Here is a 16,017-nt window from a genome sequence, read left to right as displayed (position 1 = left end):
CAGGGAAGCGGCGCCTCCTCTCCTCTGGGTGGGCACATGCCCACTCACGTCTCTCCCCAGTGTAGCCCAAACCAGCACAGCAGAGGGCCTGTGGGGGCAGCCTGGACACTGGGCACCCCTACCCCCGCTGGGCTTGAGAACTGCTGACTCAGGGCTGCAGGGTCCCGTCCCCCCGAGTAGGAAGTGCTGGTCTAAGCACGCAGGGGCTCTCTTGTTCCTTAACATACCCAGCGAGGCCCCTGGCTCCTCTCAGAGGCTGGAGAGGCCCTCACTACCAAAAGGGGTCTCTGAGACCCATGCACGAGGGGTCAGGAGCATGGCCTGGGGCCAGGCTGGTGGCCACAGTGACCGACTGCGAGAGGGCCAGCAGTGGGGCCGGTGGGTGGGGCCGGAGCTCGGGCGGACCGCTGCTCTGCACCTGCGCCTTCCGAGCTCCAGCCTTTAGGATTCTCACTCATCCAGTGAGAAACGAGACTGGCAGTCGCAAGAGTTGCAAACAGAAATGCACGCTGGGTGGGGACGGTCTCCGCGGCTCAGGGGTGAGCACGCTGTGCAGATCAGCTTTTAGCTCCGTGGGTGACTCCGTGGGAGGGTGGGGGTCTCACCCTGGCACAGGACGGTGACAGGCCCGGAGGGGCCAGCCAGGCCAGGGCACAGGGCGGGGAGGGCTCCCTGGGGCTGGACTCCCACCGACCGCCCTGCCGCTCCCCTGGGGTGCCCCTCACCTTGGCGAGGCCCCTCGGCCAGGCTGCCAGCCACAATGTCACGGATGCGGGCAGGCACGGGGATGGGGGAGGCCCGCCAGCGCCCCCCGCGCACGGTCAGCGCCCGATCTTCTCTGCTGGCCGTGGGGCTCAGGACGGTGTCCTCCAGCCTCTGAAAGACACGCGCCGAGAGACCCCTGGGGCTGGCAGGTCCCGGCACCGCTGCCTACCCGCCATGAATCCCCTGGAGTTGGGGCAGGGGTACCACCCCACCCTGGGGAGGACCAGGCGAGGCTGAGGTCCCCCGAGGCCACCTGTGAAGGGGGTAGGCGTCCTGCCCATCCTGGGGGTGCTCAGGTGAGGAAGGGAGAGCGGTCAGGGAGCTCCTAGCCCAGGCTCTGCGCGCCTCTGCGGGGCTGCCCTGACCTCCACCCTGGGTCTCTCCGGGGACGCTGGAAGGCAGAGCCCTCGCCTTTGGCGTCCCTGGAGCAGGCGGTCCCCTGGTTTTCACAGTGGGGTTTGACAGGGAGGGGCCTGAACCCCACCCAGTGGGCCCAGAGCCCCGTGGACAGAGGGGCTGGCAACCAGTAGTAGGACCGGGTTGCACCCACATGGCTTCCTGGAGGACGAGGCCGGCCACCCTGTCCACGGTGAGGGGCCGTGGGGGCCCGGGGACGGGGTGGGGCAGGACTGAGGCGGGGCAGCAAGCGCACAGAGGGCACGGCCTCCGGCCTGGCCCTCCAGAGCAGGTGAGTGGCTGCGGAAGCGCTCTGAACAGGCCTGGGAGCGGTAGCAGACCCGGGGTCCTGGGTCCCCAGAGGCTGGCCCCCGGCTCCCCGGCTCCGGCTGGCACTTGGCCTCGGCCCTGCGGGTTCCTGGCTGCAGGAAGGTGGCCCGCTGGGGGCCTGGGTGCTCTCCAGGGCTGAAGGCAGGGCAGGGCCTTTGCGCTGGGGCCGATCCCAGCCCCGACTATGGGGAGGACGTGTGAACGCCGGGGCCGAGGCAGCCAATTCTGAAGCGGCGTGAGCACTCCTGACATGAGCGCGCGAGGAGTGGTATTGCCCGGGGTCGGGACGTGCCCAGCTGCCCACCGGACGTGACGTTCGCCATGAGGTTCAGGCCATGAGTTCAGGCTGAGGGGGGAACTGGCGGTGGATGTCCTCCCCGGGGGCTCTAGAGCCACAGACTCGGGTCCCCTCACCACCCCTCAGGGCCCAGCGCCCTGTCCTCCAGCAAAAGGAGACCCTTCCCCGAACTCTGCCAAGGCTCCGCCCCGTTCAGGGCGTGGTGTGTAACCGCTGCACAGCCTCTACCTGCCCGCCCTCACCTCCTCTGCCCTCCCTGAAGACCCTCGTGAGGCCGAGACCCCTCACCTGTCTCTGATCTTGGGCCAGGCTGAGGGGACGGAGGGCTTCCTGAGCTCAGCCCTGCCCTCTCGCCATGCCTGGTACAAGCTCAGCCTGATCTGCGCTCCTAGGACCCAAACCTGGCCTCTTCTGCTCAAATCTGCCTGGACAGAAATCCTTCACTTTCATGTCAGTTCCAGGGGGGCTGGGAGTCAGGGTCCGAGCTCATACATGACCCCGGAGAGATCCTGCCCTGCCCGAAGCAGCTCAGTGAGCCGCAGAAACTGAGCCAACCCTGCTGCCCGGCCACGGAGTGAGACCCCGGGAGTGAGACCCCCGGGAGTGAGGACCCGGGAGTGAGGAGCCCGGAGTGAGGACCCCAGAGTGAGACCCCGGAGTGAGACCCTGGAGTGAGACCCTGGAGTGACCGTGGAGTGAGACCCTGGAGTGAGACCCTGGAGTGAGGGCCCCGGAGTGAGGACCCCGGAGTGAGGACCCCGGAGTGAGGGCCCTGGACTGAGGGCCCTGGAGTGAGCCCCTGAAGTGAGCCCCTGGAGTGAGACCGTGGAGTGAGACCCTGGAGTGAGACCCTGGAGTGAGGGCCCTGGAGTGAGCCCCTGGAGTGAGCCCCTGGAGTGAGACCGTGGAGTGAGACCCTGGAGTGAGGGCCCCGGAGTGAGGACCCCGGAGTGAGGACCCCGGAGTGAGGGCCCCGGACTGAGGGCCCTGGACTGAGGGCCCTGGAGTGAGCCCCTGGAGTGAGACCGTGGAGTGAGACCCTGGAGTGAGACCCTGGAGTGAGGACCCCGGAGTGAGGACCTCGGAGTGAGTCCCTGGAGTGAGACCCTGGAGTGAGGGCCCCGGAGTGAGGACCCCGGAGTGAGGACCCCGGAGTGAGGGCCCTGGACTGAGGGCCCTGGAGTGAGCCCCTGCAGTGAGCCCCTGGAGTGAGACCGTGGAGTGAGACCCTGGAGTGAGACCCTGGAGTGAGGACCCCGGAGTGAGGACCTCGGAGTGAGTCCCTGGAGTGAGTCCCTGGAGTGAGGGCCCTGGAGTGAGGACCCCGGAGTGAGACCCCGGAGTGAGGACCCCAGAGTGAGGACCCCAGAGTGAGGAGCCCGGAGTGAGGACCCCGGAGTGAGACCCCAGAGTGAGACCCTGGAGTGAGGAGCCCGGAGTGAGGAGCCCGGAGTGAGACCCCGGAGTGAGGAGCCCGGAGTGAGGACCCTGGAGTGAGGACCCTGGAGTGAGACCCTGGAGTGAGGAGCCTGGAGTGAGGACCCTGGAGTGAGGAGCCTGGGGTGAGGACCCTGGAGTGAGGAGCCTGCAGTGAGGAGCCTGGGGTGAGATCCTGGAGTGAGGACCCTGGAGTGAGGAGCCTGGGGTGAGGACCCTGGAGTGAGGAGCCTGCAGTGAGGACCCTGGAGTGAGATCCTGGAGTGAGGACCCTGGAGTGAGGAGCCTGGGGTGAGGACCCTGGAGTGAGGAGCCTGCAGTGAGGACCCTGGAGTGAGATCCTGGAGTGAGGACCCTGGAGTGAGGAGCCTGGAGTGAGACCCTGGAGTGAGGAGCCCGGAGTGAGGACCCAGGGGTGAGGAGGCAGCTCCCCCTCCCCTGCTGTGGGCACTGCCTCCCCTGGGCAGCACCTTCGCTGCACCTCTCAGCATGACCGGTGTGTGGTAAGCACCCTCCCTGGGCTGAGAGAGGGGAGGAGATGCGGGCAGCCCCTTCCGGGCCCAGCCAGGGAGGGGGCGCCAAGACCACCAAGACCTGCCCGGTCCTCCAGGAAGGCGAGGCCGCAGGCAGGCGCTGAGCCGCGGTCCTCCCTGAGGGGTCACGTCCAGGAAGCCTCCTCCTAGGCCAGGAAGGCCCCGGCCCGAGGCCCCCCTCCCCGCGCCCTCCCTGCGCTAACGGGAAAGAGCCGCGGCACAGGCTTGACTCATTCCTAACAGTTACAGAGGGTCACTTATTAGCCGGGGCGTCCCCGGAGGAGCTGGGGGCGTAATGGGTTCCAGCTGCGGCCGGGTGCCTGCGATGGGCCGCGGCCCAGATGGAGCCGCTGCGGGGGTGCGCGGAGGCCCTCAGGCCGCCCCCTCCCCCACCCCAGCGCCCCTCCCCCTCCCCGCCCCTCCCCCTCCCCGCCCCTCCCCCCAACCCCTGCAGAAACCCCGGGGGCGGCAGGGAGGGGCCCCAAGTTGGAGGGACGTCCAGCCAGGGCGTGCCCCTGGGCCTGCGCTTGGCTTGGACCCCTCGGTCAGCCACCTCCTTGCCCTCGGGAGACCCCGCGACTCCACCTACAGTTCTGTGGGCCGGGGGCCACCTCCGGGTTTTGGTCTGTCCCCGGGGTAGGCTGTCCTCCTGTGACCTGGAGTGCACTGGGAAAGTTCCAGAAGGCCCCTGGCAGCAATCTCAGCGGTCAGAGAGGACAGCAGGGCTGGGCCTCAGCCTCCCAGAAGACCCCAGACCCGCCGTAGAGCTTGCCCATGTGCCCAGGGCCTTCTCCCCGTCAGCTCAGCCTGCCTCTGAGGACCCCGGGAGGACACAGCCTCCGTGTGACGCCACCAGCAGGAGACCCAGTGGGACGGCCACCTCTTGATTCCTCACTGCCACCCTCCGCGTGCGGCTGTATGGACGGGGAGGGCCTCCAGCCCGAGGATCATGGGCTTCCCGTCCGCCCACCCGAAGTCAAGGGGAACTCCCCTCTAGAGATGGGCAGGGTCCCTGCTGTGCCCCGGCCAGCTCGCTGCCCAGCCCAGGCCCGTCACCTGCCGTCGTGAGCCTTGTGCTCTCAGCTTTGAAAATGGGGGGAGGGGGGTCCCAGGGACCCGGGGGCTGCGGCTCCGTGGAGGGTGGGGGTTGCTTCCCTGGGACCCCAATTTTCACAGACTTGAGGGGGCTCGGAGGCAGATGCCGCTGAAGAACAGAGAGGGAGGTCAGGCAGAGCAGGCTCACTGTCCCCGTTGCTGGTGCCCAGCCTCGGGCCCCGAGGGCCCCCTCTGAATCGGGGGTCTGCACAGGCACACAGGTCCACAGAGATGGGGGGACTTGCAAAAGGAGCCCCGCGCTTCCGGGGGCGGTGAGGCTGCTGCACACCCAGAGCCGGGCTAGGGAGACCCCTGGGTGGGCCAAGGTGGGTCCAGAAGGGCCCAGTGGTGAGGCAGGGAGGGCGGCCAGAAGCCCCGTCGGGTCACCCTGCGAGAGCGGGAGAGCGGCGGGGACCTCGGATCAGCCCGGACAGAGGCAGTCTCGGGGGCAGGAGCCCGGTGAGTGAGGGTGTCCGACGGTGGCGGCCCGGCCTGCCGGCGGGGTTAGCGGCGGCGGAGCTGCAACAGCGCCACCGTGTGGCCGCGAGGGGTGCTGCAGAAGCTGTGGCTGCCCCCGCTCTGGGAAGGAGGCTGGGACCCCCACCCCCAGAGCAGCGGGAATGGAGGGGCTCCCTTGTCTGTGGACAAAAGGGTGAAGCGAGAAGCGCGGCGCTCCTTCAGGGTTCTCAGCACATTTATATGTGTTGTCTCCACCTGAGAAGGCAGCTCAGGGTCGCGCATCTACAACAGCAGTGGTGGTATCAGGACCTGCCCTGGACGCCCCGCCCCCCCCCGCAGCGGCCAGGAGGCAGGACTCCGCAGGCATGCTGGCCTGGGGTCTCCCCACCTTGGCGGCAGGGGAACAGGGACAGTCTGGGGCCACCCCAGCCCGCTCTCCTTCTCTGCCCCTGCCCCTCCCTCCTCTTCTGCCCCGGGCACTCCCACGGGGCCCCCTGCACCCCAGGGCTGGGCACAGCCTGAAGAACACACCCGAGGATGGGGCGTCCAGTCAAATCCAGCCCCGGACGTCGGCTTGCCCTCCTTCTGTGGCTTGGCTTGCGGCACAGAGGGCCCTGTGCCCGGGTGGCCACCTGCCAGGCTGCACTTCCTTAGGAGAAAGAGCCTCTCTGTGTCCGGGATAACACCTGGCCCCGCCATGCTGCGTCTCAGGACCGCCCGGTCCTGGTCTCTGGGGCCCTGGGCACCACCCCAGGAGCTGAGTCAGTAGTGTGGTCCTCAAGAGGAACAATGGGGCAGTCCTTGCCAGGCCTGAAACCAGGCACTGAGAAGGTGGGGGACAGCATTTCGTTCACCTCTGCACCCACACCCCCAGCCCCCAGCCCCATCAGCGCTTGGCACGTAAGCAGGCTCGTCGGACACGGGTCAGCACCAGGATGACTGAAAACCAAGTCCACAGTCTGAATCACTGACTGAAGGGACGCGGGTCCAGGACGCTGGGGAGGCCAGCGTCCGGCCGGTCCTGGCTGCTCCCGTGTCCCGGTGCCCACACAGGCTTCCTGGAGCAGGTGGCACACGGTGCCCACACAGGCTTCCTGGAGCAGGTGGCATTTGAGTTGGACCTTGAAGGGTAAGAGTCCACCAGCCAGATGGGACTCTGATCAGGAGTCCGGGAAGAGGCAGAGGCAGCGATGTGGGCATCCAGTCTGTGTCTGTGCGGGGCGGGGGGCGGAGGATGCGGGGATACAGGAGAGGTGGCTGGTGGCTTGAACTTCTGCTGAGGACTGTGGGGCCCCATCCTCATTTCTGAGCCAGGAAGGGGGACGTGGCCCGTCTGATGAGTGCAGCGACCCTGGCTGCCGTCCACACAAGGCTTGGCCACACCCTGGCACTCTCAGATCCTTCCAGCTCTTGTCCCATGCATGGGCCCTCCCTCACCCAGACTCTGGGAAGCCCCCAGACCACCCGTCTCCCCCTCGTACAGATGGGGACCCTGTGGCAGAGACAGAGGCAGAACACAGACCCCATCACTGCCCCCCCGACCCCCTGCTGGCACCGCCTCCTTTCCCCTGGAGCCTTTCCCTTCCTCCCCTCCCCCTCAGCACCCCCCCAACTTTGGAATCTTAAACCAAAAATGAAATGGAGGACGCAGGAGGGCTCTGGGAGCCAGCACTCACTTTGCAGTGTCTAGAACAGCCATCAGACTGTGACGTGCCTACTGAGGACAGAAGACCCTCGGGGGCGGTGGACCAGACGGACTGGCACTCCGGAGGTGGGCGGTGGGGCCACCCGCATGGGGGTGGGTCCTCTCCGTTTGCAAGGTCAGCGACAGAGCACTTTGAAGATGCCTTGGGCTGGAACGACCCTCTGAACAGGGTTGGGTTCTCAGCTACCATCATTTTAAAAACAGTAAGCAACCCAACGGGTCAAACACCCAGGAGCAATTGTAGTAGTAAAACGTGCCAGGCCTCTCCATTGAGAATGACACTGAGTAAAATTGGCAGAAACATAAATGGAAGAACGGGTTCTGTCTGTGAATTGGAAGACTCGAGCCCCCTCAAATTGATCTATAGATTCAATGAAATCCGAGTCCAAACTCCAGCAATGTTTTTAGCTTGTAGAAATTAACAAACTGATTCGAAAATGCATATGGAAAAATGTGAAAATGTTAGTCACTCAGTTGTGTTCAACTCTTTGCAATCACGTGGACTGTAGCCCTCCAGGTTCCTCTGCCCTTGGGATTTCTCAGGCCAAAATACCGGAGTGAGTAGCCGGTATTGGAGAAATTAACAGACTGATTTGAAAATTCCTATGGGAGAGGCAAAATTATGGAGGGAATCAGGAAGAAGAACAAAGCTTATGCTCCCAGGCGTGGAGACGTGTCACGGATCCACAGTGACGAGGGTAGGGTGGCGTTGGTGTAAGGACCACCCGACCCGTGGAAGAGCGTATATGCACACGCCCAGACGTGTGCACACGCTGGGTGGTGACAGATGACACGCGGGGCCTTGGAAGCTGGTGTGGTTTTCAAAGTGGAGCCAGGTTGCCTGGCTATTCACATAGAAGGGAACGCATGGTGGGCCCCACCTCACGCCACGCAGAGATGGGTTCAGGATAGATTGCGTGTCTAACTGTGAGTGTAACACAATAAAACCTTTAAGAGAAAGCGTGGAAGAACGTCTTTGTGACCTTGGAGTAGGCCCAGTGTGTTTCTTCAATAGGTCACGAGCAGCACGAACCTAAGGGGGAAAGTGGCAGGTGGTGCCTGAACTGCTGCTCAGAAGCACCGTCAGGAGGGCCAAAGGCGCTCAGGAGACATTTGCAGCGCACGCGTTCAATAAAGGGCCGCCTCCAGATTACGCGATCAAACCCAGATCAATAATAAGCAGCGAAGGCGCCCCAGAGCACAGCTGGGCACGATGCAGAGCAGACCCCTCGCAGAGGGCGATGCCCACAGGGCCAGGAAACCAGGAGTGCGCTCAGCTCCACTGGTCGCTGGGTCAGTGGCGACCAGAGTCGTATGTGCTCTCCCTGTGCCTGCGTGGTGCTCGGTTGCTCGGTCGTGCCCGACTCTCTGTGACCCCGTGGACTGTAGCCCACCAGGCTCCTCTGCCCTTGGGATTCTCCAGGCAAGGGTACTGGAGTGGGTCGCCATACCCTCCTCCAGGGGATCTTCCTGACCCAGGGATTGAACCCAGGTCTCCTGCGGCTTCTGCACTGCAGGTGGATTCTTTACCCTTGAGCCACCGGCCAAGCCCTGTGATATCCCTGTATGTTCACCATAATGGCTGAATAGGAAAAGGACAGGAAATGCCAAGTGCTGGGGAGGATGTTGAGCTGTGCACTCAGGATGCCTGTATGTTTTTGTGTGCACGCAACACGCCAACCAGAGATGAAAAGGATATCCAGTGAGTTTTCATCACAAAGGCCAGTTTCCAGAATAGGGGCTTCTGCTCTCACTGCCACACTTTGAGGATGATGACTTTTCCAACCGGCCGCCTGTCCACCACGCCCACCCACCCGCTCAACTGTCTACCACCATTTGTATGACGGTACCCACACAACTATCCCTTTATTCCTTCGTCCGCTAATCCTGAGCTCAGCAGACTCCATCTGCAGGCCAGATTCAGGCCTGCCAGTTGTTCGTAAGTAAACTTTCTGGGAAAATCACCCCACCCATTTGCACACACACTGTCCATGGCTGTCTTCATGCTCTAACGTCAGAGGTGAGCTGTTGCTACAGAAACCTCATGATTTCCAAAGCCTATATATATATTTACCTAGAAATGAAGTTTATTTAATTGCTGGATAGAGAGTGGAGGGGTGGGCAGGCAGGGAATTGCTTTACGAAATGCTCCTGTGGAGAGTGGAGGAGCAGACTTGGTGCCTCGGTGATGTGGGGTCCAGCCCCATGACCGTCACCTGCCAGCCTTGGTTCCCCCCTCCCTCAAGGAAATTCCTACCTCACTGGTGGTGAGTTGGGGGGGCATGGGATACAGGTGATGAGAACCATATGGCCACAGGACTGGAAAAGGTCAGTTTTCATTTCAATCACAAAGGCAATGCCAAAGAATGATCAAACTACCGCACAATTGCACTCATTTCACACACCAGCAAAGTAATGCTCAAAATCTGTCAAGCTAGGCTTCAACACTATGTGAACTGAGAACCTCCAGATATTCAAGCTGGATTTAGAAAAGGCAGACGAACCAAAGATCAAATTGCCAACATCCATTGGGTCATAGAAAAAGCAAGGGAATTCCAGAAGAACATCTACTGCTTCACTGACTATGCTAAAGCCTCTGATTGTGTGAATCACAACAAACTGTGGAAAATTCTTGGAGAGATGGGAATACCGGAGCCACCTGACCTGCCTCCTGAGAAACCTGTATGCAGGTCAAGAAGCACCAGTTAGAACTGGACATGGAACAACAGACTGGTTCTAAATTTGGAAAGGAGTATGTCAGGGCTGTATATTGTCACCCTGCTTATTTAACTTCTATGCAGAGTACATCATGTGAAATGCCAGACTGGATGAAGGACAAGCTGGAATCAAGATTGCTGGGAGAAATATCAGTAACCTTAGATATGCAGATGATACCACTCTAACGGCAGAAAGTGAAGAGGAACTAAAGAGCCTCTTGATGAGGGTGAAAGAGGAGAGTGAAAAAGCTGGCTTAAAACTCAATATTCAAAAAACTAAGATCATGGCATCTGGTCCCATCACTTCATGGCAAATAGAAGGGGAAAAAGTGGAAAGAGTGACAGATTTTATATTCTTGGGCTCCAAAATCACGGCAGACAGTGACTGAAGCCATGAAATTAAAAGACGCGTGCTCCTTGGAAGGAAAGTTGTGACAAACCTAGACACATATTAAAAAGCAGAGACATCACTTTCCAATAAAGGTCAGTCTAGTCAAAGCTATGGTTTTTCCCGTAGTCATGTATGGATGTGAGAGTTGGACCATAAAGAAGGCTGAGTGCCAAAGAATTGATGCTTTTGAACTGTGGTGTTAGAGAAGACTCTTGAGAGTCCCTTGGACTGCAAGGAGATCCAACCAGTCCATCTTAAGGGAAATCAGTTCTGAATATTCATTGGAAGCACTGATGATGAAGCTGAAGCTCCAGTACTTTGGCCACCTGCTACAAAGAGCCAATTCATTGGAAAAGACTCTGATGCTGGGAAAGATTGGAGGCGGGAGGAGAAGGGGAAGACAGAGGATGAGATGGTTGGATGGCATCATCGACTCAGTGAACATGAATTTGAGCAAGTTCCAGGAGTTGGTGAAGGACCAGGAAGCCTGGCGTGCTGCAGTCCATGGGGTCCCAAAGAGTCGGACACGACTTAGTGACAGAACAACACTAACTAAGTAGGTCAACCAAACGCAGGGCAACAAATATTGCCTGACTGCACCCGGATGAGGCCCTAGAGCAGTGCCATCCGTAGTGATAGAAAACGGGACGGGCACCAGGGCCGGGGGTGGGTGGGGAGTCAGTGTTAATGGGAGCAGAGCTCAGTCTGGGGAGATGAAAAACTCCTGGAGACGCTGGTGGTGGTGCTTGCACGATGTGAGTGGACTTAATGCCATTGAACTGTGCGCTTTAAAGCGGTGAAAATGGTAAACTTTGTGTGTATATAATTTACCACCATTTTTTTTTCTGGAGAAGGCAATGGCAACCCCCTCCAGTATTCTTGCCTGGAAAATCCCACGGACAGAGGAGCCTGGTGGGCTACAGTCCATGGGGTCGCAAAGAGTTGAACGTGACTGAGCATGCACACACACGTATATATAATTTACTACAGTTTTTTAAGTAAAATTTTTTTAAAAAACAAAGAAGACTAAATCACTAAAGAAGAGCTAAACACATGTCTCAAAAATTGAGAAGAACAACAATCCAAAGAACTGAAAAGCTAAGGAAGAATAAATACACAAATCAATGAAACAGAAGACAAACACCATAAAGGGCACCCACAGCCAGCAGTATCAGCAATGAAAACTGTCGATCGGGGGTGACTTACTCATCCGGGCCTGCCAGGGACTCGCTTGAACTTCACCCCAAAGTCCTGGGTCCCCAGGGACTCCTGGGTCTCAAACCCCCGGCACCGAGGGGCGGGAGATTGCCCTGCCTCGGACTTTCAGGCTTCAGAACGACAGCGAGAGGAAGTTAGGAACAACTTCGGGCAGCAAACTTGAAAACTGACATATAATGGACAAGTTCTTAGAAAACACCACGACTCAAAACGTAGTGCAAAAGAAAGAGTCTGAACCTTTCTGAAACTTCTGACGGAATTGGGTCTAGAATCACAGATCTTCCTCCCCAGGGCTCCTCTGTCCGTCGGCCGGCTTTGTCCACCTGCTCTGGTCCAGACCCTCAGAGAGTCCAGCTCTGAGTGTGGGTGGGGGGCTGGAAGGGGCTCAGGGAGAAGCTGGGGTGGGCAGCGGCTCTGGCTGCAGCGAGCGGGTGTCTGGGGCTCTGGGGGCGGGGGAGCCCCTTCAGGTCTTGTCCCACGCATGTGAGCCCCGTCCCCAGGCGGCGCCTTGCCTGGGCCCCTCGGTTTCTGTCTGCAGCCAGAGGGCTGGAGGAGCCATCTCTCCTGCCATCTGTCTGGGCCGCCTGTCTGGGTGCCTTTGGCGCCCGCCCGCCCGTCTGCTCGCCCACGAGTAATTGCCCTGAGATCTCAATCACTGCCATGCAGATGACAGGTGCTGGCGGGCGGGCTGTGCACACCTGCCAGGGCTCCCCACAGCTTTCAGATGAGAGCGTCCCGTGGGCAGAGGGAGCTGGGCAGCCTCATGTGCCACGCACCGCTGCCCACTGCTGGACGTGGGCACCATCCTGTGTTTCTCCCTCAAACCAGCATGTAGCCACGGCGACTTCAGCTCTCAAGCTCTACTTTCCTGGACTCCCAAGGGGTGATAGGTTCCCCCTTCCAGTGAGGGGCTGCCTGCCTGGGGAACGGGGGTGTGAGCCGCCCTGCCTCCCCCACCCCGCCCCTGCCTGGTTGCCAGCTCTCAGCGCGTCGGAGCACTGGCCTCACGGAGCCAGGCAGACAGTCCACCAGGGCCAGTGCGCTCGCCTTGTGCATCAGCTGATTCAAATATCCTGCCGTTGCCCCTGCCCGTCCCGGGTGTGCACACACGGCCCCACTGTGTGATCTAATCATCAGCACAGCTGTGGGCCGGGACTCTTCCCTGGGGACCCGTCACCCCCTACAGCATAGTTCTGAGCTTCTAGTCACTGGGTTAATAAACGGCTGAGTGAGCTGGTTCCCAGGGGTTCACTGAGATCCCGGGGGTGAGGCAGGGTAGGGACGGGCTGGCTGTAGAGGCTGGAGCCAGGTGACAGCGGGGGTCGGGGTGCGGGGCTCTTAAGGGGCTGGGATGGCAGGGCTGGGCACTGGGCTGCAGGTCTGGAGTGAAGGGGGGGCGTCAGGGGTGACGCCCAGGTGCTGTGATTTTTGTCACCCAGGTGGGGGCCATAAAGGGAGACAGAACCAGGACTTCTGGGCCTCACAGAACAGACCCTAGAGCAGACCACACCCACAGCTGGGCCCACAGCTCTCCAGGAAGGCCCGCTGACTCCCACACTTTGCCACCAAGGCAGCAGTGAGCCAGACTGTTGGGGTGGGAGGGTCCTCCATCTCCCCCATCCCCAGTGTGCAGGCAGCTGGCCCGGGGCGCAGAGAAGGGGGCTGGCTGCCCGAGTTCATACAGCACAGATCGGGGGGCTGGGGCTAGGCTCAGGTCCCCAGCCTCCAGTTCAGACTCTCCCCAGGCTCTGTCCTATTGGAGTCTGCACGTGTGTGCACCTGTGTGTGTGCTCGTGTGTCTGTGTGTGCGCCTGCGTGTGTGCTTGTGTGTCTGTGTGTGCTCGTGTGTGTGTGCGCCTGTGTGTGTGCTCGTGTGTGTGTGTCCGTGTGTTCCTGTGTGTATGTGTGCCTGTGTCTGTGTGTGTGCTCGTGTGTCTGTGTGTGCGCCTGTGAGTGTGCTCATGTGTCTGTGTGTGCACCTGCGTGTGTGCTCGTGTGTGTGTGTCTGTGTGTTCCTCTGTGTGTGTGTGTGCTTGTGTCTCTGTGTGTGCTCGTGTCTGTGTGTGCACCTGTGTGTGCTCGTGTGTCTGTGTCTACGCCTGTGTGTGTGCTTGTGTCTGTGTGTGCAGCTGTGTGTACGCTCGTGTATGTGTGCGCGTGTGTTCCTGTGTGTGTGTGTGTATCTGGGCACGCACTCACTCTATGTCTGCGCTGACCACGTGAGCACGTGGAAAGTACCCCTTGCAGCTGGGGAGGTGTGGCCCTTCTGTGCAGGGTCCCTTGCCTCCCAAGGGGCCTTCAGCCCCTGTGCCCAGGAGGGTGCTGGAGGGCGGCCACAGCACTGACCTTGATCACGGCGTCCAGCCCCAGCCGGGACCGCTCGGCGGAGTCCCCGTTGCCTGGCTCACTGGAGGCAGAACTCATCACGGGCTGGTGCACAGGACCCAAGAGAAAGCAGGGGCTCTGCGGCCCGAGACTCTCCTCCTGGACCCTGGCCGGGCCGGGACCTGCGTTTGTGTACCGGCCCTACACCCCGGCAGCACCTGGCTCCTCTGTCCTGGACGCCCAGCTGCCCCTCTGAGTTGGCAGGACAGTGTGGCTGACTGAACCCATAGGCGTTGCTGCAGCAACCAGGACGCAGAGGGCTTGGTTTCCCTGGAAACAGGAGGGCGGCTCTGTTGCCATGGGGACCAAGGAACGCTGTTGTCCGGTAGTCGATTCCCTGGAGACCTGGAGACGCCCTGGGTGACGCTGTCTACCTGAGTGACCACATGGGGGAGGGGCTGGCCTCTCCCCCAGACCCCCACCCATGCAGGGAAGGGCCCTAGCCCTCCGCTAGGCAGTTGCTTGGGGGCCACACAGCAGGTGGGGAAGGCGTGCAGACCGCCAGTCCCTCCTGAGTGAGGATCGTAAACCATGGCATATTCCAAGCCTTTGCAAAGGGACTAGAGTTCAGTGGTGTGAGGCCTGTAACGAGTGGGCAGACTGAGCCTGCAGGGGGACCGGGGAGCCCTGGGTGTGTCTTCTGGAGGCTGGTCCCCTGGAGCCCTTCGGGGGACCTGCCCCGGGGTCGTGCGTGTCCCACTTGCCATGGGCGGTCCACCGCTCCCTCCCCCGCACCTTCCCGGGGCCACACGAGCACGGGCAGCAGCTGACCCGTCAGGAGTGGTGATGGGTGAGGCCAGGAGCAGGGGCTCAGGCCTGCTTCTGCCCCCAGGGAGGGGGCTCGGGGGCTTGGAGGGCGTGACCCTGCCCTCCGGGGAGGGTTCCTACCTGGGGGCTCAACATGGGGTGCTCAGGCAGGGGGAGGACGGGGGCTGCAGAGGTGGGTGTGACCGTCTGTGCAGACTACTCGGACGAGTCCAGACCAGACTTCACGGTCAGAAATGAGCCCAGCTGGTGAGCCTGGGTGGCTGGGGTTGTTCCTGCCCGTGCCCCGCCCCGCCTGACGCCCACCCCGGCCTGTTCTGCCCACTTGAAGCCTCGTGGTGGAGCAGAGCATGCAGAGGTCTGCGGTCCTCGCCCCCCCAGCGTCCTCTCTTTGGAGACACCTCTCTGGCTCCAGTGGCCATCCCCTCAGGGCTCACAAGGGCCCCGTGGGCACCACCCAGGGCTTCCCTGCCTGGCGTCCATGCTGTGGCTTTAAACCCGGGGCCATCAGTGGACCAGCAGGGCCCTCAGGTGGGGCTCAGCCCAGGGCCTGGGCACTGCCCCCAAGGAACGCTCCGGACCGAGTGGAGGGTGTTGTGGAGGTGCTCAGCATGTGGGCCCTGTGGGATGCGCCGGGGGCAGCGTGGGGTCGGGGAGGACCACAGCTGTCCTGACTCGCACACGCGGACCCGGCACCTCCCCCGGGCACTTGGAGGGAGTCCCCGGGCACTGAGGGCCGTGCTGTGGCCTTGGCTACCTCCCCCGGCCCAGCCCGCGGCCGCCCTGGCCCTGTGCGCTGTTCCCCCGTGGAAGCAGGGGCCTCACTGCATTCTCCTCGGCTCGCACTGCGTCTGTGGCGACAGGTCGCCCACAGACTCCCCAGGGACAGTGCAGAGCCCCAGCCTCGCTGGGCCCATGAGTGGACGGGAACCACGAGGGGCAGGGAAGCAGAGGCAGAGCTGGCTGGCCTTGCCTGGCCCCGGGGGCCCCAGCATTTACCACCCTTGACCTAGACCCGTCCCGAGAGGATGGGACCTCAAACTCTCAGCGAAGCGCTGACTCCCCTGTGCTCAGGCCACTTCAGGCCCGGGGCAGCCGTGCAGCTGGTGGGGGCGTGCCAGCTGTGGATACGACGCGCAGCCCTGATGTGTCCTCTGAAGGAGAGTCACAGCAGCCCTGGGGAGGGCAGGCGTCCCTGTCCCACCCTCGCGGCCTCCAGGCTGGCTCTGCTGTGATCGGCCAGGATCTGACTGGCTGGGCTCCTCCGTGACCCTGGGCCCCGGGTCTCGGGCCTCTTCCCACCCCAGGCAGGCGAGTGCGGGATGGCCGGGGACTGCTCACGGCAGGAGTGGCTCCCCTGGCGGCTGGGACTCCGCTGAACCCGGTCTGCGGCCTCTGGGGCTGTGTCCCCTGCAGGTGCTGGACAGAAGCTGCCCTGAGAACCCTGATGTGGCACCAAAATGCAGCCGAGTCCTGGACACTGGGGCACAGGCTTGGGCACGAGCCGGAACAGCTGACCCTCC

At 61.8% G+C, this 16,017-nt stretch overlaps 1 protein-coding gene across 6 annotated transcripts in view; it reads right to left on the bottom strand.

The window, feature by feature from the left end:
- CROCC2 (ciliary rootlet coiled-coil, rootletin family member 2) overlaps window positions 1-13,931 on the bottom strand; it is a 68,718-nt gene extending 54,787 nt beyond the window's left edge. For all 6 annotated transcript variants that reach the window (XM_027538155.1, XM_027538158.1, XM_027538156.1 and 3 more), the window contains exons 1-2: window positions 13,691-13,931; window positions 726-876 (exon numbers count right to left, since the gene is read on the bottom strand). In XM_027538155.1, coding sequence (XP_027393956.1) covers window positions 726-876; window positions 13,691-13,768 — 229 coding nt within the window. In that variant the 5' untranslated portion in view covers window positions 13,769-13,931. The remainder of the gene's footprint in view (window positions 1-725; window positions 877-13,690) is intronic.
- Between the last annotated feature and the right edge of the window lie 2,086 nt (window positions 13,932-16,017).

This window comes from Bos indicus x Bos taurus, chromosome 3, assembly GCF_003369695.1.
Source record: "Bos indicus x Bos taurus breed Angus x Brahman F1 hybrid chromosome 3, Bos_hybrid_MaternalHap_v2.0, whole genome shotgun sequence".
Taxonomy (NCBI): Eukaryota; Metazoa; Chordata; class Mammalia; order Artiodactyla; family Bovidae; genus Bos; species Bos indicus x Bos taurus.
Note: the sequence above shows the minus strand (reverse complement) of the source record. Positions and strands in the feature narration are given on the sequence as shown.